At 54.7% G+C, this 20,279-nt stretch overlaps 1 protein-coding gene across 1 annotated transcript; it reads left to right on the top strand.

The window, feature by feature from the left end:
- The first annotated feature begins 12,915 nt into the window (after nucleotides 1-12,915).
- Nucleotides 12,916-18,291, top strand: TLX1 (T cell leukemia homeobox 1). Its single transcript, XM_069460774.1, has 3 exons — nucleotides 12,916-13,495; nucleotides 15,572-15,773; nucleotides 18,069-18,291. The coding sequence occupies exons 1-3, from the start codon at nucleotides 12,916-12,918 to the stop codon at nucleotides 18,289-18,291; spliced, it is 1,005 nt and encodes a 334-aa protein (XP_069316875.1).
- Nucleotides 18,292-20,279: the final 1,988 nt, after the last annotated feature.

A 20,279-nucleotide genomic window follows, 5' to 3' on the forward strand; every position in this document is an offset into this window, starting at 1 on the left:
TTTTTATTTCCTTGGGATATGGTCCCAGAAGTGGGATTATCTGATCAAAGGATATGAACAGTATCGTGGTTTTTGTTACCCAACCCAGGGAGGATGGAACCAATTTACAGCAACACCAGCAACACATGAGGAAACATCCACTTTTCCCTTAACAAACCCTTGCACAGCTTGAGGACTTAAAAGAGTAACTTGTTCCTGAGTAAACACACCATGGCTACCTGAGGACAAAAGGGGTCTGAGAGCACGAGGTTCTAAAGGGTGTGGATTTCACCACCAGAGAGGCAGGCTGCCCTCCTCCCTCCACCTGTGGCCGCCTGAGTTCTTCTCAGAACCCAATTCTCCGTCTGCATAGGAGCCTGGTTTATTCACATTCATTTAGCATACATTTGTACAGTATTATATTATGTGACAGGCACCATTCTAAGCACTTTACAAACATTAACTCATTTACTTCTCATAATCAGCTCACAGGCTAGATCCTATTGTTATATCATCCCCATTTTCCTGGTGAGGAAACTGAGTCACAGAGAAATGTACTGTGGGTCACATGGCTACTAGGATTCGAAGTCAGGCAGTCTGACAGCAAATGATTAACACTGCACTCGCTGCTCCTTGAGTAGGAACAGGCACTTCAGCTTGTACCTGCTCTTGATTTTCTGGGTCCTGCCTCGGTCCCAGCAGCCCCAGTCCGAAGGAAGATCCTAAATCTTCCTGCCCTGAGTTTCAGACCTTCTTATACTAGTTACCTTCTAGTTACCTCTTTCTCGTACACAGCCACTGTCTCTGGGATCCTGCCCTGTGCCAGCGGTTGGGCTAAGCACATTTACATCTTTTCATCTCTTAACCTTCACCAGTCACATGGGGTAGAGAGCATACTTCCATTTTATTTATTTATTTAGAGATGGGGTCTTGCTCTGTCACCCAGGCTGGAGTGCAGTGGCACAATCATTGCTCACTTCAGCCTTCAACTCCTGGCCTCAAGCTATCCTCCCACCTCAGCCTCCCAGATAGCTGGGACTATGGGCGTGCACCATGGTGCCTGGCTAATTTTTTTCATTTGTTTTAGAGGTGGGGGTCTCACTATGTTGCCCAGGCTGGTCTCGAACTCCTGGGCTCAAGCAATCCTCCTGCCTCAGCCTCCCAAGTCGCTAGGATTACAGGTGTGAGCAACCACACCCAGCTTCACATCTTCATTTTATAGCGGAGGAAACTACAGGTCAGAGAGGTCAGAAGTGTGTTGCCCAAGACCACATGAGTAGTGGAGTGGCAGAGGGAGAACTTGAATCCAGCTAGTCAGACATCAATGCCTTTTGTCTTTCCATTAGAGTGGGCTCCTCTCTGGCCCCCTGAAGCCTCACCTTTTCCCTAGTCCATTTCTCCTTGCCCCGATTGGTTTTCCTGAAGTACACAGAGGTGGAAGGTGCAAACAAACCTGTGTGGTGCAGCGCGGCTGCTCTTCCTGGCCACAGTCAGGCCTGGCTTTGTCAGGGCCCAGATGGCCGCTCGTAAGGACAGTGCCATCTTTGCCTTCTGCTGTCTGGAATTAAGAGCCACTCCCTGAGAGAAGCCCAAATAGCTCCTTCTTTTCCTGTTTCAAAGTCCACGCCCCTTTGGAGCCTGCCCACTGCGTTCCTACTTCCTGCTTTAGGATCTTCAGTTGGTTTACGGAGTGCAGGTGATGGGCAGGTCCGGATGCTAGTGAATAACCACACCTCTCAGCTCAGAGTTTTGCTCTTCCTACTTCTCTAGCTTCTCTGGGATGACTCATAGGTCAGATACCTTCCAGGGAGTGGTTTTTCCCAATCCTGTCATACGATTGTACAAGCCCCAAATAGCCTGAACACACACTATAATATGTACACAGAATGAGACGAGTGGACATGAGTGGACGTGGGTGGACTAGCAGTGGCTGGAGAGAGGCTCCAGGAGGGGTATAAAGGGGCCTTGTCAGTATCCCTCATCCTTCTGCCTGCTCTAAAGGCAATGGAGCCTCCTTCCAGAAGCTGCTCAAAGGTTTCGCTGACTTCAGAGGGACGGGGGAGGAGGGAGGCAGGAGGAGAGGCCTCTGAGGTGGGGAAGGTTTTGCTGAGACTGCAGGCTCCCCAGCCCCTCTCTGGTTCCTCATTACTGAGTCCTTGGGCATAAACTGTCTTTTTATTTGAAGAAGAACTTGGGGCTGCTTTAATGACAGCCAGCGGTATCGGGCAAGGCCTGAGGCAGGGGATGGCTCTCTTGACCTTGAAATCCTATCTCTATTTTTCTGCTTCCCGGATCCCCTGTTTTTCCAGATCTTGTCTCTACTGCCTTAGCCCTGCCGTCTCAATGAGACCCTAAAGGGCTTCAAGAAGAGGAAATTAGGGAGGCAAGAGAGGCACCCAGTGTGTCTGAGGAGCTCATCAGCTGAGTCTGGAAAACTGAGCGGGGCTGGACAACATTCAGTTTCAACAACTGCCAGCCCCACAGGGATGATAAATATTTTACATAAAGGTCAATGCAACAACAAAAAAGATAGCAAAACAGAAATATACCCAATGAATTAGGAAACTTTTTCATTGTTTCATCTTTATGTTGATTCTGATAGTAGCTTGATGAATTAGAAGGCATAACCCATTGTGTCTCTTTTATAAACAAGAAAAGCAAGGGTCAGCGAAGTGAATCTATCTGTTCACAAACACACTTATAAAACCAGTGTGGCTGGGATTCTAACCCATGTCTCTGTGACTCCAAATTTACAATCGAAAAGTAATTATAAAAACATTTTTTGTAGGCCAGGCACAGTGGTTAATGCCTGTAATCCCAGCGCTTTGGGAGACCAAGGTGGGAGGATCAGTTGAGGCCAAGACCAGCGTGGGCAACACAGCAAGACCCCCATCTCTACAAAAAAAATTTTTAAAAATTAGCCAAGCATGGTGGCATGCACCTGTAGTCCCAGCTACTCTGGAGGCTGAGGCAGGAAGATCACCTGAGGCCAGCAATTGGTGGCTGAAGTGAGGTATGTTTGCACTACTGCTACTCCAGCCTGGGTGACAGAAGGAGATCTTATCTCTTTAAAAATAAACTAGTTTTTATTAGTGATGGTGGTCTTGCTATATTTCCCAGGCTGGCCTCTAACTCTTGGGCTCAAGGGATCCTTCGGCCTCTACCTCCTGAGTAACTGGGACTACAGGCATATGCCTTAAAAAAAAGGAAATTTTTAAAACTTGTGTGTTATTGACCACTTGAGGAGGGACTCATGAATAGTGCCCTGACAATGTTAGGAGAGGTAGAACTTTGATCTAGTTTTTCAGTAAGAGTAGAAATTTTATTTTCTTTCTTTGAGGGGTGGGAGTGGGAGGAGGGGTCATCAGGGCTTTGCACCCAAGGAGTGAAGGGGGAAGCTGGGAGAGTGTTACTATCTCACTGTAATGGTAGCCAGCGACTGGGGAGAGTATTGCAGATGAACCAGAAGGGAATTTCCCCATTGGCAAAGCAGAGCCATGAGCACTTTCTGAGCCAGGGCAGAAGACGCCTGTAGGCCTCTCAGGGGACAAAAATTGGGCCCCTTCTAGGGGATTCGGAAGAGAGGGGTGTAGTGCCAGCTGGGACTAAATTGTTGCAGAAATAGAAGATAAATGGAGGTGAGAGTGTCAATGATGCTCCTGGCTTGGCCAAGTCGCCTTTGGAGAAGGGGCACAGAGAGGGAGCTCCCAGACAAGAGGCCTGGGGGCATGGAGGGCCTGGCACCCCCTGGAAGAGGGCAGCCAAGACTGAGCCATTCTTATGGAGCTCGCAGCCCAGGCATCTGAGGGCTCTGCTTTCCAAGCCTACCGCCTCATTGAGAGGTTATTAATAGGGAGTTTGTCTGGTGTCAGAGCGCAGACATAAACTGCATTAGCATTACCCCATAATCTTATTTAGTAAACGCTCATGCCGTTCAGTCTCCTGTAATTGCATTGGGAAGATGCAATATTTATGAAAGGGGAGAGGGGAATGTCACTGCTCATCTTGGCGCTGCAGTAAAAGTCCCTGGAAATACTGTGCTGACCGTCGAGGCCTGGCGGCTGGCCCGTGAGAATGGGAGGCATTGGTGTCTTGCCCCTCTGGGTGGCCCTGGTGGCTGCCCCCAGTCCAGAGCTCCTCTGTTAACCTTGGGGAGACCTGGGTAGCAGTGGAGCAGTGTGGGCAGAGGCAGCAGCCACCTCTCCCCTTGGTATTACTGCTTCCAGGCCACAGTTCCTGGCTGATGGGGTGCAAAGACCTCAGATGCACTGAATCCTTCTGGTGGGCACCTGGCTCTCGGCTTTGGTTAGCTCCCACCCCTAGTCAGGATTTTTTTTTGCCAGAAGGCAGAGCTGAATGGAGGGGAAGGGGGAAGACCTTGTCTTTTCTGCATAACTGGGCAATTTAGGGAAGCTCAGTGGGGGGGGGGGGCGGGCGCGCAGTGGAGGTAGCAGCAGGTAGCAGGCACTTGGCTAAGGGTCCTGGCTGGGGCCAGGCCTTGGGAGCTGTGCTGACCACTGAGATGATCCCCAAAACCTGCTGTGGCCCTAGGTTCCTGGGGTGCTAGCCCTCTTCTCCCCTCCTTGGAGGCCTGAGGCTGGATCCCTAGGATACCCACAGGTCCACTCTGGCCAGAACCAGGCCTCCTGCTTCCCATGGGACTCGGGAGCACGACTGTGTGTCTGCCCCACCTGAGCACCCTGGTCTGCACTATTCTTGGGTGGAGCTGAGCAGCCAGGGAAGTCTCACTGGTGTCAGGAGAACCTATGGGTGGTGTCAATGTTGAGGGACAAGCTGGGATTCTGGTCTGCCCCCAGGCACTTGCAATTAGGGATGAGACAGACACAGACATGCTCTCTGCTGGAGGAGTCCCAGGCCACCTAGGACAGAGGAGTTATTTCTCAGCCACATATGAGGCATATGATGGGCTTCCTGTGTTTGAGGGCGGGGGGAGGTGTCTGTGCCCAACCTCAAAGGGCCACTGGTACTAGAACAACCGAGATGCAGAGGATCTCAGGAGAAGAGCGGAACAAAAAATGCCAGTGCTTCACCCTTGTCCTAGAAGGAAGAGCTCATGGGAGGGAGATGGGAGCACCCACTGCTAAATGCTCATGCTGGAGTCTAGGGTGGAGTGGCTGTGGAAATCTGGGCTGATGGGAGGGCAGGTGCCAGGCAGGGACTTCCTGTGGTGGGACCCAGGGCAGTACCAGGGCTCAGGCCCAGCTCCCTGGTCTTGGGGCTGGTGCGGGCCCCAGAAGTGTTAGCTTGGTCTCCTTACATAGCCATTCAAGCCTCGCCACACACAGCCCCACATCCCCACCCGGTGCACTATGCATTCACTACTTTCACACCCCAGCACCCCACTCCACGCCGAGGCTCACCGCTCTGGGTGCTCTTGCACGCTCATGCAGGCGAGCGGCAGACCCCAGCTCCAGCAGTGTCGCCAGGGCGCCCGACCGGTCTGATACCCAGCGGCCTGCCCGTTGGCCCTTCCGCCCTGCTTCTGACTCCGGCGGGGCAGGGGCACCGGAACCCAGGGCAGCTGAGAAGCAGGGAGTAGGGGGCGTGGAGGAGAGCCACGGCCCTTCCCGGTGTCAGCTCCCTCGCTGCCATCCCATTAATCACAGCGTCGCAGCCCAGTTGGGGATCCCGGGCCCCCAGTGCCGCGCGCAACCCGTGGGACAATGGGATTATTTCCGGCGGGAGAGGCCGCCTCGGGCCAGGGCTCAGGCGGCGGCGCCTCCTTCCCTCAATCCGTCCCTCGGCACCCAGCGAGCGCCTGCGGCTGCCTGGGACGGGTGGCAGAGCGGACGCGGGTGGCGCGCGGGTGGCAGGGCCTGGACGACCTAATTCAATTAGCCGGGCCGCCGCCACCTCGGCGCAACTCTGGGCCCGCCGGGGCTGCGCTCTGGGCAGCTGCTCTTTGTGCGCGGAGCCCATGCATATGGATACCGGCCTCCCCTTCGGCGCCCACCCGACCCACTTCTGGCACCTGCGGCTCGGCCTCCCACCCCGCCCCCGCGAGAGAAGGCGACCTGGCGTCCCCGGGAAAGTTGGGAAACCGTGTGGTTGCTTGTGGGCCCAATGTGGCCATGGGAGTATGTTTGAGAGGGGCGGGGGTGTTTTTTGTTTTATCTGAGCAGGGGGGGCTGGGTGAGTGAGGGCGGGTGCGCCTGCGTCTGCGTGTGCCCGAGTACCAGCGACCCCAGGGTTGTATGCGTGAAGGGAGAGGGGGTGGTTTTGTTTTATTGCGAATCTGTGCTGCAGGGTCTGTGCGTGCGGTCGGGTGTCTGTGGGCACCTGTGTATAGATGCGTGAAGGAGGCTTGTGAGCATCTGTGGGGACTGCACACCGGGGGTGTCTGCATATTTGCATGCAAGGCGGGTGTGCATCTGTGGGTCTGCGTGTGAGAGGGTGTTGTCTCTGTGTCAACGCTGTATCTGGGAAGGACTGGGTGTTCTCGTGTCTGGATGTCCCCATTTGTGTATTTCCTGTGCTTGGGTGTGCAGTCAGGACACCTTGTGGAACATATTAACCACACACACATACACACACACACACACACCACCACCACCACCATCAGCTGGGTCTCCGCACCCCGCTGTGCTTTTCTGATGGAGGAGTTCATTTCAAACCCTAACTCCAGCTCCACTCCTTTATTTGAAGGAAGCATCTCAGATCCACCAGGCAGAGGCTAAGGCACTCTCATCATGCGACCTCGGGGTCTGAGTGGGTTTTCCACTCCCCAGCACAGCCCCGCCCCCACTCAGCAGGACTGGGTGGCTTCTGACCTGCAAACTGAGTCTTGAGTATCCCTGAAATAAACAGACCTGCCCAAGCCAAGGTGGCAAAGCACCTAGAAGCTAGTGCAAGACCCCCACCTTGTTGGTCTCCAGGGCCACAGCCAAGGATTGGGCCCCCTGGAGGCCAGGTTTCCTGGTGCTCTGAAGTCTCTACTGGCCCTTTTCTCTAAGGCCAAATCTATACCAGAGAAGAACTGAGATGAGAAATCTGGGTAGATCTGGCCACTGCAGGGTTGTGGCCCAGCCAGAAAGCTTGCTTCATTCCTTGGTTGTACCATGCAGGTGAAGTGGGGGATCCCATACGCCCACAGAGGTCCTGCCCCAGGACACTAAGGGAGCTTGCCAGCCTCAGTGTCTCAGGGAGTAGGGTGGTTCCTAGAAGGTAGAGATGGCCCTTGGAGGCCCAGCCCAAAGCAGGCTGGTGCTCTCATCGCTTCCTCTCCCTCCCCCACACCTCAGCCCAGGGTCTGCCCCCAAAGGTCCTTGGCCCCAGTATAGGTACAGACCCACCTGGCCCTCAGAGTAGAGCCCAGGTAGATGGCAAGTGTGGGAGAGGTTGGGGCCAGCCTGTAGCCCTGGATCCTAGGCTGAGCTGCCATTCTGGGGCCCACTGATGGGACACCAAACTCCATACCAGGGAGCCATTTGGGAGCTATTTGGGGAGGACAGGGCCAGGGTGCCTGCCCCCAGCCTTCTCTCAGCCCACCCCCTGCCCAAGTTTTTCTTGGGTTCTGGCATCCTGGGTGGAGATTTAGGGTGGAAGATGCCCTAGTCAAGGGCAACATGGCCAAGACCAAGTACTGGATGGTGGAACCTGAGGGTCTCTAGGCCTCCCTTGGGAGGGAGTTAGAGAGAACCCTGAGGCCCTAGCTCAATGCCCAGGGGTGATGGGGCCAACAGCTTCCTTTAGGATCAGAAGCAAAAGGGCGAGGGGAGACCTCCTGTGCCCCCTACACACACACAGAAGGACCCCATTTTCAAAGCATCCACCTACTGGGCTCTGATGGGGGTAGGGTAAAGGGGGGAGGTGGGGGTGGGAGGAGGAGAAAGTTACCCAGATGACACCAGATGACAGCTAAGGCATGGCGTACAGTAGGGAAGTGTCTATTCCTATGTCCTCTACCCACTCAGGGTCCCTCCACTGATGGGAAATGTGTACCTGTATTTCCATGTTGGAGAGGTCCCCAGTGTCTTACTGTGAGGATTGGGTGGGGGCACCTGGGGCTGGCTCTGGAACACCCTCCACCCCTAGTCCTGAGGAATCACTGAGTTGTGTGGCTGGAACAGCCTGACCTGCTCCCTCCCTCCTTCCCCAGTCTAGACTCTCCAACACTCCCCCACACCCAGGGCTCCCTAGGGTTAGAGTGCACTTTACTGGGTCTTTATGTCCCTAAGTCACCAGCTGCTCCTGCCTCCCCCATGGCAGGGAAAGTTTTCTGGCCCCTTTACTGAGACAGGTGGGCAAGGCAGGGCAGACACCTTTGGTATTGGGACTACAGACCCTGCTGGCCCCACCGTGGACCATTTCATGTTACACATCCTCCTCCATGTTTCTCAGCCCTTCCACCTTTCCCTGATACATATCCACTGGGCATGCCCTGTCTCCCCCTCCCCACACCCACAGGCCCACATATGCCATTTCCCTGACAACCACATTGGAATATAAGACACACCTCCCACAGATGCACCATCGGCAGCACACATTACTGCACTCACACTTGCATGCAGTAGCAAGGGATACCCTCACCCCATCACACGTGCTTATTACAGAGGAATAGCTGTAGACACACACTCATCCTAATACAGAAAACACACATTCACTTTCATTCTCACTAACACATATCCTCCCATGACAAATCCAGTTGCAAAAAACACCCAGACTCCCTTCTTCTCTGCCAACACTCTTACCGACACATGTTTTGCTTGCAGTCATATCCTAACAGCCTAACACTGTGCCTGATACGCACTAGACACTCAATAAATATTCATTGAATAAATTTTTAAAATTATTTCTTAAAGACATGCCTGGGACATCTGCACAGCCCTCTCAACCCTCACTGTCACGCAGGCGTTCACATCTGGCTCTCCCCTAGTGCACACACAGTCCCACAAACACAAAGTAATTAAGTTTCCATACATACCCCTAAGCTAAAGGACAACCCCTGGCCCGGGGGTCTCTCCCAGAGGGGGAAGGGGACCATGTGGGATCCAAAGGGGCCTCCCTCTGGGCCCAGCCCTTCCTTTCCTCCTCCCCCTGCCCCAGCCCCAGCTGCTCTTCTTTTAATTGGAGGCTCTTTATATTCTGCTGGTGAGGGGGAGATGCTGCTTGGAGGAGGGGTGTTACCAGGTGGCCTCAGGACTGGACAGAAGGGTCTGTAACTCACCTAGGCTCATGTAAGATACTACTGCAAGGCAAAAGCCAAGTTTAGGGTTGAGGAAGCAGCTTGTGATGAATAGAGTCAGAAAAGCAGCATTTAAGTCCAGTCACTGCCCCTTTCCAGCTTTCAGTGCCTCAGTTTTCCCATCTGTAAAATGGAGATAACAAAATCCACATCCCAGGATTATTGGAGGATGAGAGGAGAGATAATTGCTGTGAGTAAAGGTGCCTAGGACATGGCAGGTGCTTTGCAAGTCCTGCTTTCTTTCCCTGCCTCCTCTTTCCTAACAGGGCTGCTCTGCAATGAAAAGCGATGTGGAAACCAAATATAAGCTCTGTGTGAGTCTTCTCCCCTGTGTCTGAAAACTTTTCCTCCCTGCAGCATTGTGCTCAGTTACACTGCTTCCAGGAGAAGGGGTGCAAACCAGAGCCCAACAAGTCCTGCCCCTCTGGTCTCATCTTTCCAGGAAAGGAAGGGACTAGGAGGGTAGCCCTGGCCCTCAGCCACTACCCTATTGGAAGACAAAGGCTGAGGTCAAACAGACTCACAGAACCCCAACACCTCAGAATTGAACTGGGATAAAAGTTGACTCTGATAAGCAAGAAAGGTGGCAGAAAAGTAAAGAATAAATCAGTCAGGCAGGCAGTGGTGAGGACAAGGGCAAGTCGGTATGTCCCTGGCTTGCTGAAATTTACAAGAAGACCTTGACAGTCTTAGTGGGCCATTAGGTAATTGTGACTTCTGCCAACCTTGGGCTGGGACAGCAAGGGTGAAGTCTCTTCTCAGGTACCCTGAACAATTGGTGCCGTATGTGAGGAGTTCAAGAAGTGGGTTGGGAAGACGCCAAAAGGATTGGAACAGGCAGGGTTGGGAGCCATAAGAGCTGGAAATGTGTACCTGGAAGAGGAAGGGGACAGCGTTAGGAATACTCAAGTGATTTTCTGCATGGGCCAGAAAGTGGCAAAGAGAAATTGTGCTGAGGATTACCTAGAAACATAGGGTTTTAACTGCAGCATGCAGAACTGTGGTGAGACAAGGAGCGAGGCCACTGGGACCCAGCTCAAAGGAAGCTCCAGCGCCCCTCCCTGTAGTTTTCAGTCTCATACAGGGAAAACAGTTCAGGTTTTGGGATCTCAGATCAATCTTCTCTGTCTATCGGACTTTGGGCAAGTTTGTCCTCTTCAGTAAGTCTCAGTTCTAATTTTTTCTTTTTAAAAAATGAGACATAATTCACATACCATAATATTCATCCTTTTAAAATGTACAATTCCATGGTTTTTAGTATTTTCACAAAGTTGCGCAACCATCACCACTGTCTAATTCCAGAATATTTTCATCACGCTAAAAGAAATTTTATATCTCTTGGCAGTCAGTTCCCATTCCCCCCATCCCCAGCCCCAGGCGACCACTAATCTACTCTCTGCCCCTGTGGATTTGCCTATTTGGGACATTTCACATAAATGGAATCATACAATATGTGACCTCTGTGCCTGGCTTCTTTCACATAGCATAATAGTTTCCTAGGTTCATCCATGTTGTAGCATGAACCAGCACTTCCTTCATTCCTGTTTATGGCCGAATAATATTTCATTGTGTAGCTATACTACATTTGGTTTATGCATTCATCAGTTGATGGACATTTGAGTTGTTTCCCCCTTGGGGCTATTATGAATAAAACTTCCATGAACATTCATTTAATTTTTTTAGTTATAAAAAAAATTGGGACATTTCTATTAACTTCTCAGGGTTGCTATGATAAGTGAGATGTGGTACCTGGCACAAAGTAGTTTTTCAGTAAACATTTATGTTTATTTCTGCTTTAGTTCCCTCAAGATAAGAGGCAGGAAAAAGACTCATTTAGGTTCAAACAACTTGCAAAGTCAGTAATGGAGGTTTCATTCACCCTCCTGGGAAGGGTGTAGGACCTCGATTGAGTGGGTGTGGAGGAGAGCACTGGCAAAGAGTGGGGCTCTCTCCTGATGTTTCTGCTCGGTGTTTGCAAACAACTACCAACTTCACATCTGGCTTTGTCTTGAGTGGGCATTTGTCCCCTTGGCTGGAGCTCAGACAAAGTTTCCCCCATACAAATGAGCTTCTGACCAGCAGCTGGGTTTCCAGGCTAACCCACAAAAGCAAGTCAAAGCTAGATCTTCCTCTTGACTTATACCAAACATAACCTCTCTGAAATTTGGTTTCCTCACATCTGTAAAATAGGGATAATGCTCATCTGACAGTGTTGGTATTGGCCAAAGCAAATAGATTACAACAAGATTTGATAAATAGAGTGTGAACCTTCACATTCTAGCATCTTGCCTGATAGTAATAGGCCCTCCCTGAAAGTTGAATCTGAAAGTGACCTGAAATAGACCTATATTTCTATAGATTCCAAGTGGTGGAACCTGTGCCTTTCCCAGAGCTTGGCTCCTAGGAGGGAGTAGATCTTTCCCTACTTGAGAGGGAAAAGAGAGAAAGCAGAAAACCGGAGCTCTCTTGGGCTCTCAGCCAGTCAGCCACAGGCAAAACTTTGAAAAGGCTTAAATTTGTCCTGGATACACTTTCCTGATCCTAGTCCCATCAGCCCCAGCCCCCACTGCCTTAAGCCCTTAGGCCTCCCTCCCAAGATTCCAAAAGTAAGAAAATAACTTCTTCCCCTCACCACAGTCCAGAGGCTCCTTGCCTGGAAGAGCCAGCCCTGGGCTAGTTGCAAGGTAGAAAGCAATCTAGCTGAATTCACTCAAACACGGTAGGAATTGCTTCTTGAGGCATCTGTTTATCTAAAAGGAAAGGGGTATCTTGAGGCACGGGCACCCTGGCAGCAGGCCCCAAACCAACTCCCCTGATTTGTGCCTGTCTTTCAGGAAGCCTTCCCTTCATTAATTTCTCTAAAGAGGCTGAGTCGGGCGCTTGTTGATTTTTATAAAAATAACATATAGCCAGTTGTTCACAGGCCTGTGTTTTAAAGAAGGACAAGCCTGAACTCACCGTCCTGCCTCGGGGCCTGAGCTCCATACCTGGGGAGTAGACAGTCTTCTACTTTCTAACAAGCTGGACTTGAAGTTTGGAGTAAATCGCTCGATTGAGTGACAGGTGTTTCCCAGCTGAGCCCTTGGGGAGATTCTCCAGTTGGGCAGGGACACCCCTTCCCCAGGAGCCTGGTGGGCTGGACTCCTTTGGCCCAATTCAAAGTGAGGGGGTGGCTTCTGCCAGGTGGGGAAGAGCTCTGACTCCTTCCTAGGGTCTGTCCATCTCTGGGAATGGCTGGCTCCTGTTTCTTTTCTTTTTCCTTTTAAGCCTCTGCTTTCCCCTCTTCTTTCTCTTCATGAACTACTCCAAGCCTTGGTCGCCGTCCCTCTGTCTCTGGCTCCTGCATCTGTCTGGGCTCCTGGCCTCCCTCTCTCCCTCCCCTCCCCTCCCCCGCGCTGTCATTCACCCCGCTCCTCTCCGCGCACAGCCAATGGAGAGACCGGGCCGAAACGCCGAAGCTCGCTCGCACCGGGCTTTTTCGCCCAGTGATTGATGTCCCGGAGTCAACAGCAAGCGAGCAGCCGGAGAGGGGAAGGAGAAGCCAGAGAAGGGAAGAAAACGACGCCCCTTCTCTTCCTCCCCTCCCCCCTACTTTAGCCCTTCGGCGCACTTTGCCTCCAAGTCTCGGCGCAGCCAGGAGCTGCTGTTGCCTCCACGACCCTGCTCACTGCCCCCGGAGCCAAGCACAGAGCGCGCCGCCGCCCGGGCCCCCCCGTGGGGCCGGGGCCAGCATGGAGCACCTGGGTCCGCACCACCTCCACCCGGGCCACGCGGAGCCCATCAGCTTTGGCATCGACCAGATCCTCAACAGCCCGGACCAGGGCGGCTGCATGGGGCCCGCCTCGCGCCTCCAGGACGGAGAATACGGCCTTGGCTGTTTGGTCGGAGGCGCCTATACTTACGGTGGCGGGAGCTCCGCGGCCGGGGCGGGGGCCGGGGGCGCGGGAGCCTACGGTGCTGGCGGTCCAGGCGGCCCCGGCGGCCCGGGCGGCCCAGCTGGCGGCGGCGGCGCCTGCAGCATGGGTCCACTGGCCGGCTCCTACAACGTGAACATGGCCTTGGCTGGCGGTCCTGGTCCTGGGGGCGGCGGTGGCGGCGGCAGCAGTGGCGGGGGTTCGCTGAGCGCTGCGGGGGTGATCCGGGTGCCCGCGCACAGGCCGCTAGCCGGAGCCGTGGCCCACCCTCAGCCCCTGGCCACTGGCTTGCCCACCGTGCCCTCTGTACCTGCTGTGCCGGGTGTCAACAACCTCACTGGCCTCACCTTCCCCTGGATGGAGAGTAACCGCAGATACACAAAGGACAGGTTCACAGGTGAGTCCGGCCTGCGCGCGCCCCGCCTGGCCGCAGCCTGGGCTCTGTGTTACCCTCCCCCGTCCGGTGGCTCCCTGCAACCCCTTCTGCGTGCCAGGTCGCCCAGCTCCTCTTGGTGCTTTCCCCAAGTTCAGCTGCCTGCCCATTTCTATCGTCGCAGAATCGCCATGCTTGAAGAGTTCTCCCAACCTGGACCCCTGTCTCTCCTGCAGAACCCCTGCTCAGAGAAACTCTCCCTGCCTTCCCCCCGCCCCCCCCACAGATCCCTGGGCCCGGTCAGGCAGAGGGAAGGGGGCTGTAGATTCAGGACTACCTTCTAACGGCGTTTGGAGCTCAGAAATCTCGGAGAAAGGGGTGCAATGTGAACAAACTATTTCTTCCGTACGGGTTGCTGTTCTCTGACTGAGGCAGCGAGCCACAGAATCAAACACAAGAACAGGTTCCCCTACCTGCGGTCCCCTACACACACAAGCACTTCGCGCTCCGAGCTCCACTACCTGCCGTGCTGCCGGGCCTGCCAGAGGCCCGGAGCCCCGGTAAAGACACAAAGCTGGAGGACCCTGTTTTCGGACCGCAGGCTTCGTCCGGGTCGGTGGCAGAGCAGGGCAGAGCAGCCCGGGACAGCTCGCTCTTCATATTTGTTCTGTCCGGGCTCGGCGTCCTTCCCCAGGCCCCAGCCCTGTTATCTCTGGCGTGAATAATGCACCGGCCCGCAGGCAATCGATCCGGTGTCGGTGGTGGGAGGACTACTCCCGGGACGATTACGCACTAGGTGGTGGCCGGCTGCCGCCCTCTCCGCTGTCTGCTCCGTGCCTTTCTCCGCTTGCCTGGCTCCCTCTGCTCCCGTTTCCGCTCTCAGCAGGGCACTCAGCTCCCGCTGTCCCGTGGGCCCCTTCTCCCAGGCCTCACTTCCTACTCCCCTTGCCGTTCCCCAGATCCGAGACCCTGATCCTCAAGCCAAGCCAAGTTTCCAAACCCCTCTGAGAAGCCCCTGTTAGCCGGCTGGTCCTCAGAGAGAGGAGGCAGGAGGCGGGAGGCACAGGCCGCTGCCCGCGGACACTGGGACTCCTGGCTGGGACTCAGCGCCCAACAGTGGAGAACGGGTGCACGTAGCCACTGTGGGAGAAGCAGCTGAGAGGCAGACACTGGGCTAGGAGGCTCCCCGCTCCTGTTCCAGACAGCACAGGCGGGGAAACTACTCCTGGAGCCGCTAACCAAACCCTGGGCCATGGCAGAAGTGGGGTCAGAGGCAGAACTGCTGCTTTGCTCTGGGTCTCCAGGAAGCACCCTCACTCCAGGGCCCCAGTGCTTCAACCCAAGTCCTCTCTGGGCAGGAGAGGCAGGGCCTGGTGCCTATCCACTTCGACACCTAGGCCAGGCCAGTCTTGAAGGGCTCTGTGAGAATGCCCGGCAGGAAGCCCACTGGTCCTGGGTCTCTGGTGAAAGGTACTCGCCATAGGGCCTACCTCATGGAGCCACAGTCTGCCCTAATCCTGTTTCTGTGGCCCTGTGTTGCCCAGTGTCCTGTGCCTGTGCCTGTGCTTGTCTAAGTGTTTCGGCCTGTTTGGGTGCATAGATCTATAAGTTTGTCCCCGTTGTATGCTATATGTCTGTGTGTGCTGTCCTGTGATGGAGGCTTAAGTCAGGACCCAGAGTCAGGGGCCTGGAACACACTTGTCCTGTTACTGTTGGGCGGCTTCTCTGAGCCCGGAGGCCTGGAGCAGGGGGAGCTGGGACTATTAGCTTGCCTTAGACTGCCCCTGGTTGGGGAGTGGAAGGGGTGGGGGGAGTTGGGCTCAGGAGAGTTGGGCTCTCCTGAGCCCGGGGCTAGGGAGGCCTCGGTGGTAGGGGCGGCGTCGGCCTGGCGGGCGGGAGGGGGCCGTTTCCCGCCGCTGGCTTGACGCTGAGGGCTGACGAGAGGATCGCGGCCCTGCTCGCAGGGTCCAGCCGCTGCGCTCGCTGACTCGCGCGGTGCTGGGTCTGGGACGCCTCCTGACGCTCTGCCGCTTGCCTCTGCCGTCTGTCTGTCTCCCGCTCCAGTGGCCCTCTCACCCTTCACTGTAACACGCCGTATAGGTCACCCCTATCAGAACCGGACGCCCCCCAAGAAGAAGAAGCCGCGCACGTCCTTCACGCGCCTGCAGATCTGCGAGCTGGAGAAGCGCTTCCACCGCCAGAAGTACCTGGCCTCGGCCGAGCGTGCCGCCCTGGCCAAGGCACTCAAAATGACCGACGCGCAGGTCAAAACCTGGTTCCAGAACCGGAGGACGAAGTGGAGGTGAGCAAGCAGGGCGGGTGGGCCGCGGGGCCCAGGCTCGGGCTGCTTTTGGCTTTCGGCCCCTCTTGGGGCGCACACACTCCCTCCACTTCGCTCGCGGGTTTCCGATCGTTTCGGAGGAGCGGGCTCCTGCTAGGCTCGCCGGGAGCTGGAAGCGACGGAGGCTGGTAGCCGAGATGGGGCTGGAGAGATGGATTCTGTTTTACCGGAGGCTTCAGGGCTTTCTGGCCAGCGCACTCTGTACCCGTGTAGACGCGGCTGGTCTCCGCCGCTTGGGCAAACAGACGGGTTAGAGCTCTCGATGCAGTCCAGGCTCCGAGCTCAGTGGGTGGGTTCTGGGGAGCTTTTTGTTTGTGCAGACTCGTGATTGTGGAGTCCTCTGTCCCAAGAGGACTGGAGGCGACACGTCCTGTGCCTTGTTTCAACGCTCCAGCCGGGCTCCCGGCAGAGCGTCTGGGGCCCCCGGCCGCGGGCTGAGCCTCCTCCCCAGACACCGGCCTCTGCGCAGCCGGTCCCCCACCCTGCGACGGGAAAATCAATCCGCGCCGGCTGCGGCAGTGTTTCGCGGGTCCCAGTGAAAGGGGAATCAATTAGGAGCAGATGGGTGTGTGTGAGAAAAACAGACATTTTCCCGTCGCATAGCCCAAACTAGTTAACTACACACTTTTTTCACGTGAATATACCTCGACTTCTCTCGTTTTCGCTCTCCCTTCCCCTTCCCCTCAGCGACAAGAAGCGTCCCACGCACTCCTAAGCGGCCTTATTCTGCGCACACACCAGCGCTTTCTCCGGCTGCACTCTCCGCACCCCTGCACCCTCCCGCACATGTGGCCCGCACACTCGGTTCCACACTCGAGAGTTTCTCCTAGCTTATTCCCCCGTACGCGAGAGCAGCAGTCTGGGCGAAGTCGGCGCGGCGCCGGGCCGGGCGGGCCTTGGGGCAGGAGGAAGGAATTGGAGTTTCCTCTTTTTCTGAATGAAGGCGAAGAATCTGCCTGGGATTCCGCCTTGGGGCCACAAAGGAAGCCATGGCCCCGGGAGTCTACCGCCCCCCCAACATTCCTGGCGCTGGGGAAGAGGTGGGGGACGTGGTTTCAGACCTCTGGAAGGCGAAAGAGGGAATAAGGGACTAGCTGGGGCAGGGGGCACTGATGTGTCCAAGGCCTAGGGGAGGCGCAGGCCGAGTGGAGGGGAGGGAGCCAGGCAGGCCTCCCAGAGAGAGGGGACACAGAGACAAAAAAGGGCAGGCAAAGAGAGAAACTGAAACACAAAGGGAAAGACAAAGACACTCACTCAAGGGAGAAAAGGAGGAAAAACAGGCAGCCTGAAGAAATCTTATTAATCATAAAGAAAAGCAATGGACGACTAAAACCGCCATTTTCGTTTCAAACAAATTTCCTTAACTCAGAGAGAACCAAGGGAGTGGGGGATGTGAGGAAACAAGAGATAAAACAAAGCAAAAAGGAAGAGAAACATTCAGTCATTTTGAAATGCAGGACAGAAGGGGAAGATGAGAGACAGAAAGATACACAGAACCAAAAGTCAAGAAGGGGTGGAGGCCGCTGGAAGAGGCCCTTGCAGGCTTCGCGCAGCTTCATCGATCGCCTACAAATTGCTTCTGGAGGCCCCGGGGACTCCCATTAGGTCTGTCCACCTTAGAGACAGACGTTTGATCTCAGTTGACAGAGTGGAGGGGCAGCATTAAATGGAATAAGTGAGTCATTGCCTCCCTGGACCGCCTGGGAGGAAGCCGGTGGATCCTGTGGGAGCCCGGCCTGGGCACAGCGCTCCACACAGGAGGCCCAAGGTCTGGGTGAGGTTCGCAGAGAAAGGAGAGAAGAGGGGTCCCGTAGAGGAGGTCATATCCACTGGCCCTTGCTTCTCTGAGCTGTACTTGTGGGGAGGGTGAGGCCTCTCGGGCTTGAGACAGCGCCTGGTCTCCCTCAGGGCTGGGGAGAGGTGAGATGCCATCCTACCCCTGGCTGAGCCCTGCGAGGCTGGTGGGGGTGTTTGTGCCAAGCATAGGTGAGGAGTCCCAGCCATTTGGGCGTCACAGACTTTCCCACTGCTCCTCCGGGAGACCTCAGCTCCATCCACTTTAGGGGTTTCTAGTCTTTGTCAGAGGTTGAGACCCTCAAGAGAAGAGAATGCATTAAAGGGGACTGACCTGGAGTTGGGGACTGCAAAGAGGAACAGTACTCGCTCAGGTTATCTCCTGGGAGCGCACGGGAGAGTTGGGGCTTTCGGGGGAGCTGGGTCCATGCCCTGGCAGGTAATGGCTTGTTCCTGGTGCAGACGGCAGACTGCGGAGGAGCGAGAGGCCGAGAGGCAGCAGGCGAACCGTATCCTCCTGCAGCTGCAGCAGGAGGCCTTCCAGAAGAGCCTGGCGCAGCCACTGCCCGCCGACCCACTGTGTGTGCACAACTCGTCGCTCTTTGCCCTGCAGAATCTGCAGCCATGGTCTGACGACTCGACTAAGATCACTAGCGTCACGTCCGTGGCATCCGCCTGCGAGTGAGCCTGCCCACTCTGCCCTGCGGGACCTCAGACCTAGTCAGGGGTCGCCAAGGCCTGAGAGCCAGGACTCTCCCCAACTCCTCCCCGCCTCGGACTGACTGAGCGCAGGAGGAGAACACTGCGACTTTCACGCAGCCTGCGCACTCAAGCCGACACTTTTCTCTTTGATGGAAGAGGGCTCAGGATAGGGACCTGCGACCCCCTGCTAGACGCCTATGCGGTCCCACTCCCTCCCCGGAACTGTTAGTCTTCTCAGTTTGCATCTATTTCATTTTAATTTTTAATATGGGACCAAGGGAGAGAGGCAAGGGAGGTGGGGGAGGAAGAGCTTCTGGGGTCCCCAGGGCTGCCATCTGAACTTACCCTGGGAAACTCCCTCTCTGTGTCCCACTTCTCATCACACATGGACACCCATAGGCCCACACAAAGGCAATGTCACTGCCCCTCCTGGTGTCACCCTAGAACCACACAAAGTGTCATGCACGCACAGAGTCATAGCCTTCCCACTCTTGACCCTCACCATCAGACATGGGCAGGGGTGACCCACACTCATTCAGAACAGCATGGCACTTCTCCCCTCACACACAAACACAAGGCCACGGCCACACTGTGACACACCACCACCACCACCACTGCCACCGCCGCCCCCGCCCCCATACACACGACAGCCACAACAGCCTCACTCGGCCTGCCAGGCCCCCAGCACATGTCCCAGCTGCACCCAGGTACGTTCGCACAGACAGGTTTCCACGCAGTCCGTTTCTCCAGATCCTGTTGGGGGGGGAGGGGTTAAGTTATGCACTTATAAGGTGTTTTCTGTGTAACCATTTTATAAAGTGCTTGTGTAATTTATGTGAAAAAAATAATAAAACCCTCCGGATCCGGAGTCAGGGCTGCCTGCTCCTTGCCGAGCCACCATTTTTCAGCTATTTGGGTTTGGTGTGAGCTGGTGCTTGGAGGCAGCCACTGGTACCTGAGCTTGAGGGACATATGGGGCACAGGACCCTCAGGCTCTGAAGAGAGGAAAGAAGAAGGACAGAGGAGGCAAAGTTGAGGAGAGAGAGCCTGGGATTGCTAGAGCTTGAGAGGAAGTAGATTTCTTTGGGTGTGAGAATTACGTGTTTGTGACTGTGGGGGCAATTAGGATGTTACTGATAGCGAATGGTGTTTAAGTGTGTTTGCAATTCTTGTACATAAACGCTTGTTTCTGCTTAAGTTGCAAATCGAAACTATCACTGTATGCACGGGCTTGTAGTGGTGTGTGTATAACCATGTGTGAATGTGACTGTCTTTTTGGGTAATCTCATGATCACCCATTTTTGTGATTGTGCATATACCACGTTAATATTTGTGAGACGACGTATTAGTTTCTCTTTGTAAATTTATTTTTTGTTAAATGCGTGAATGTTTATGATGTGGATCATCGTTAATTGTATAACTGTGAGATGTAATCATATGTGAGCTGTGTATTTTAACTGTATTTACTCGAGTGTGACAGGATAGAATTTAGGGATCGAAGGTAGTGGGGAGTGTGGATCATTGTGAAAGCCTGTCCCTGCAAGTGAGTGTGTGTGGCTGCATGTGAGTGGGTACAATGGTGCACTGGTGGTGCATGTGGTGGTGAGAGTCTAGTGCAGATACACTGTGGACAGACCAGCATCTGCTAGGAGTTCTGGGGTTCTAGGCCCCTACCAGAAAGCAGCAGAGACGAGGGCATACTGGATCAGGAATTAGGGTGAGGATCCTCCCTGGTGCTCTAAGTGGGACCTCCCAGCACTAGCCTGGCCTAGGGGGATCAAAACAAGTGACTTCCTGGGAGTCTCCAGGGAGCCCCCACACCACTTTTGGACCAGAACAGCAGGCACAGTACACATACACCCTGAACATCTGGTCCCTGACCTATTAGACCAGTCCTAGATAAATGAAACTAACTTGGGTCTGCTTTTCTAGAAGAAGCAGGGTGGTGGATAGTCTGCAGGAACTCACCAT

Source organism: Eulemur rufifrons, chromosome 28 (assembly GCF_041146395.1).
Source record: "Eulemur rufifrons isolate Redbay chromosome 28, OSU_ERuf_1, whole genome shotgun sequence".
NCBI classification, from domain to species: domain Eukaryota; kingdom Metazoa; phylum Chordata; class Mammalia; order Primates; family Lemuridae; genus Eulemur; species Eulemur rufifrons.

Excerpts from the sequence above, each read along its gene's own strand:
- TLX1 (XM_069460774.1), top strand. The coding sequence starts at position 12,916 with ATGGAGCACCTGGGTCCGCACCACCTCCACCCGGGCCACGCGGAGCCC. Across the intron at positions 13,496-15,571 it reads CACAAAGGACAGGTTCACAG|GTCACCCCTATCAGAACCGG; the intron begins GTGAGTCCGGCC and ends CACGCCGTATAG. Across the intron at positions 15,774-18,068 it reads AACCGGAGGACGAAGTGGAG|ACGGCAGACTGCGGAGGAGC; the intron begins GTGAGCAAGCAG and ends TTCCTGGTGCAG.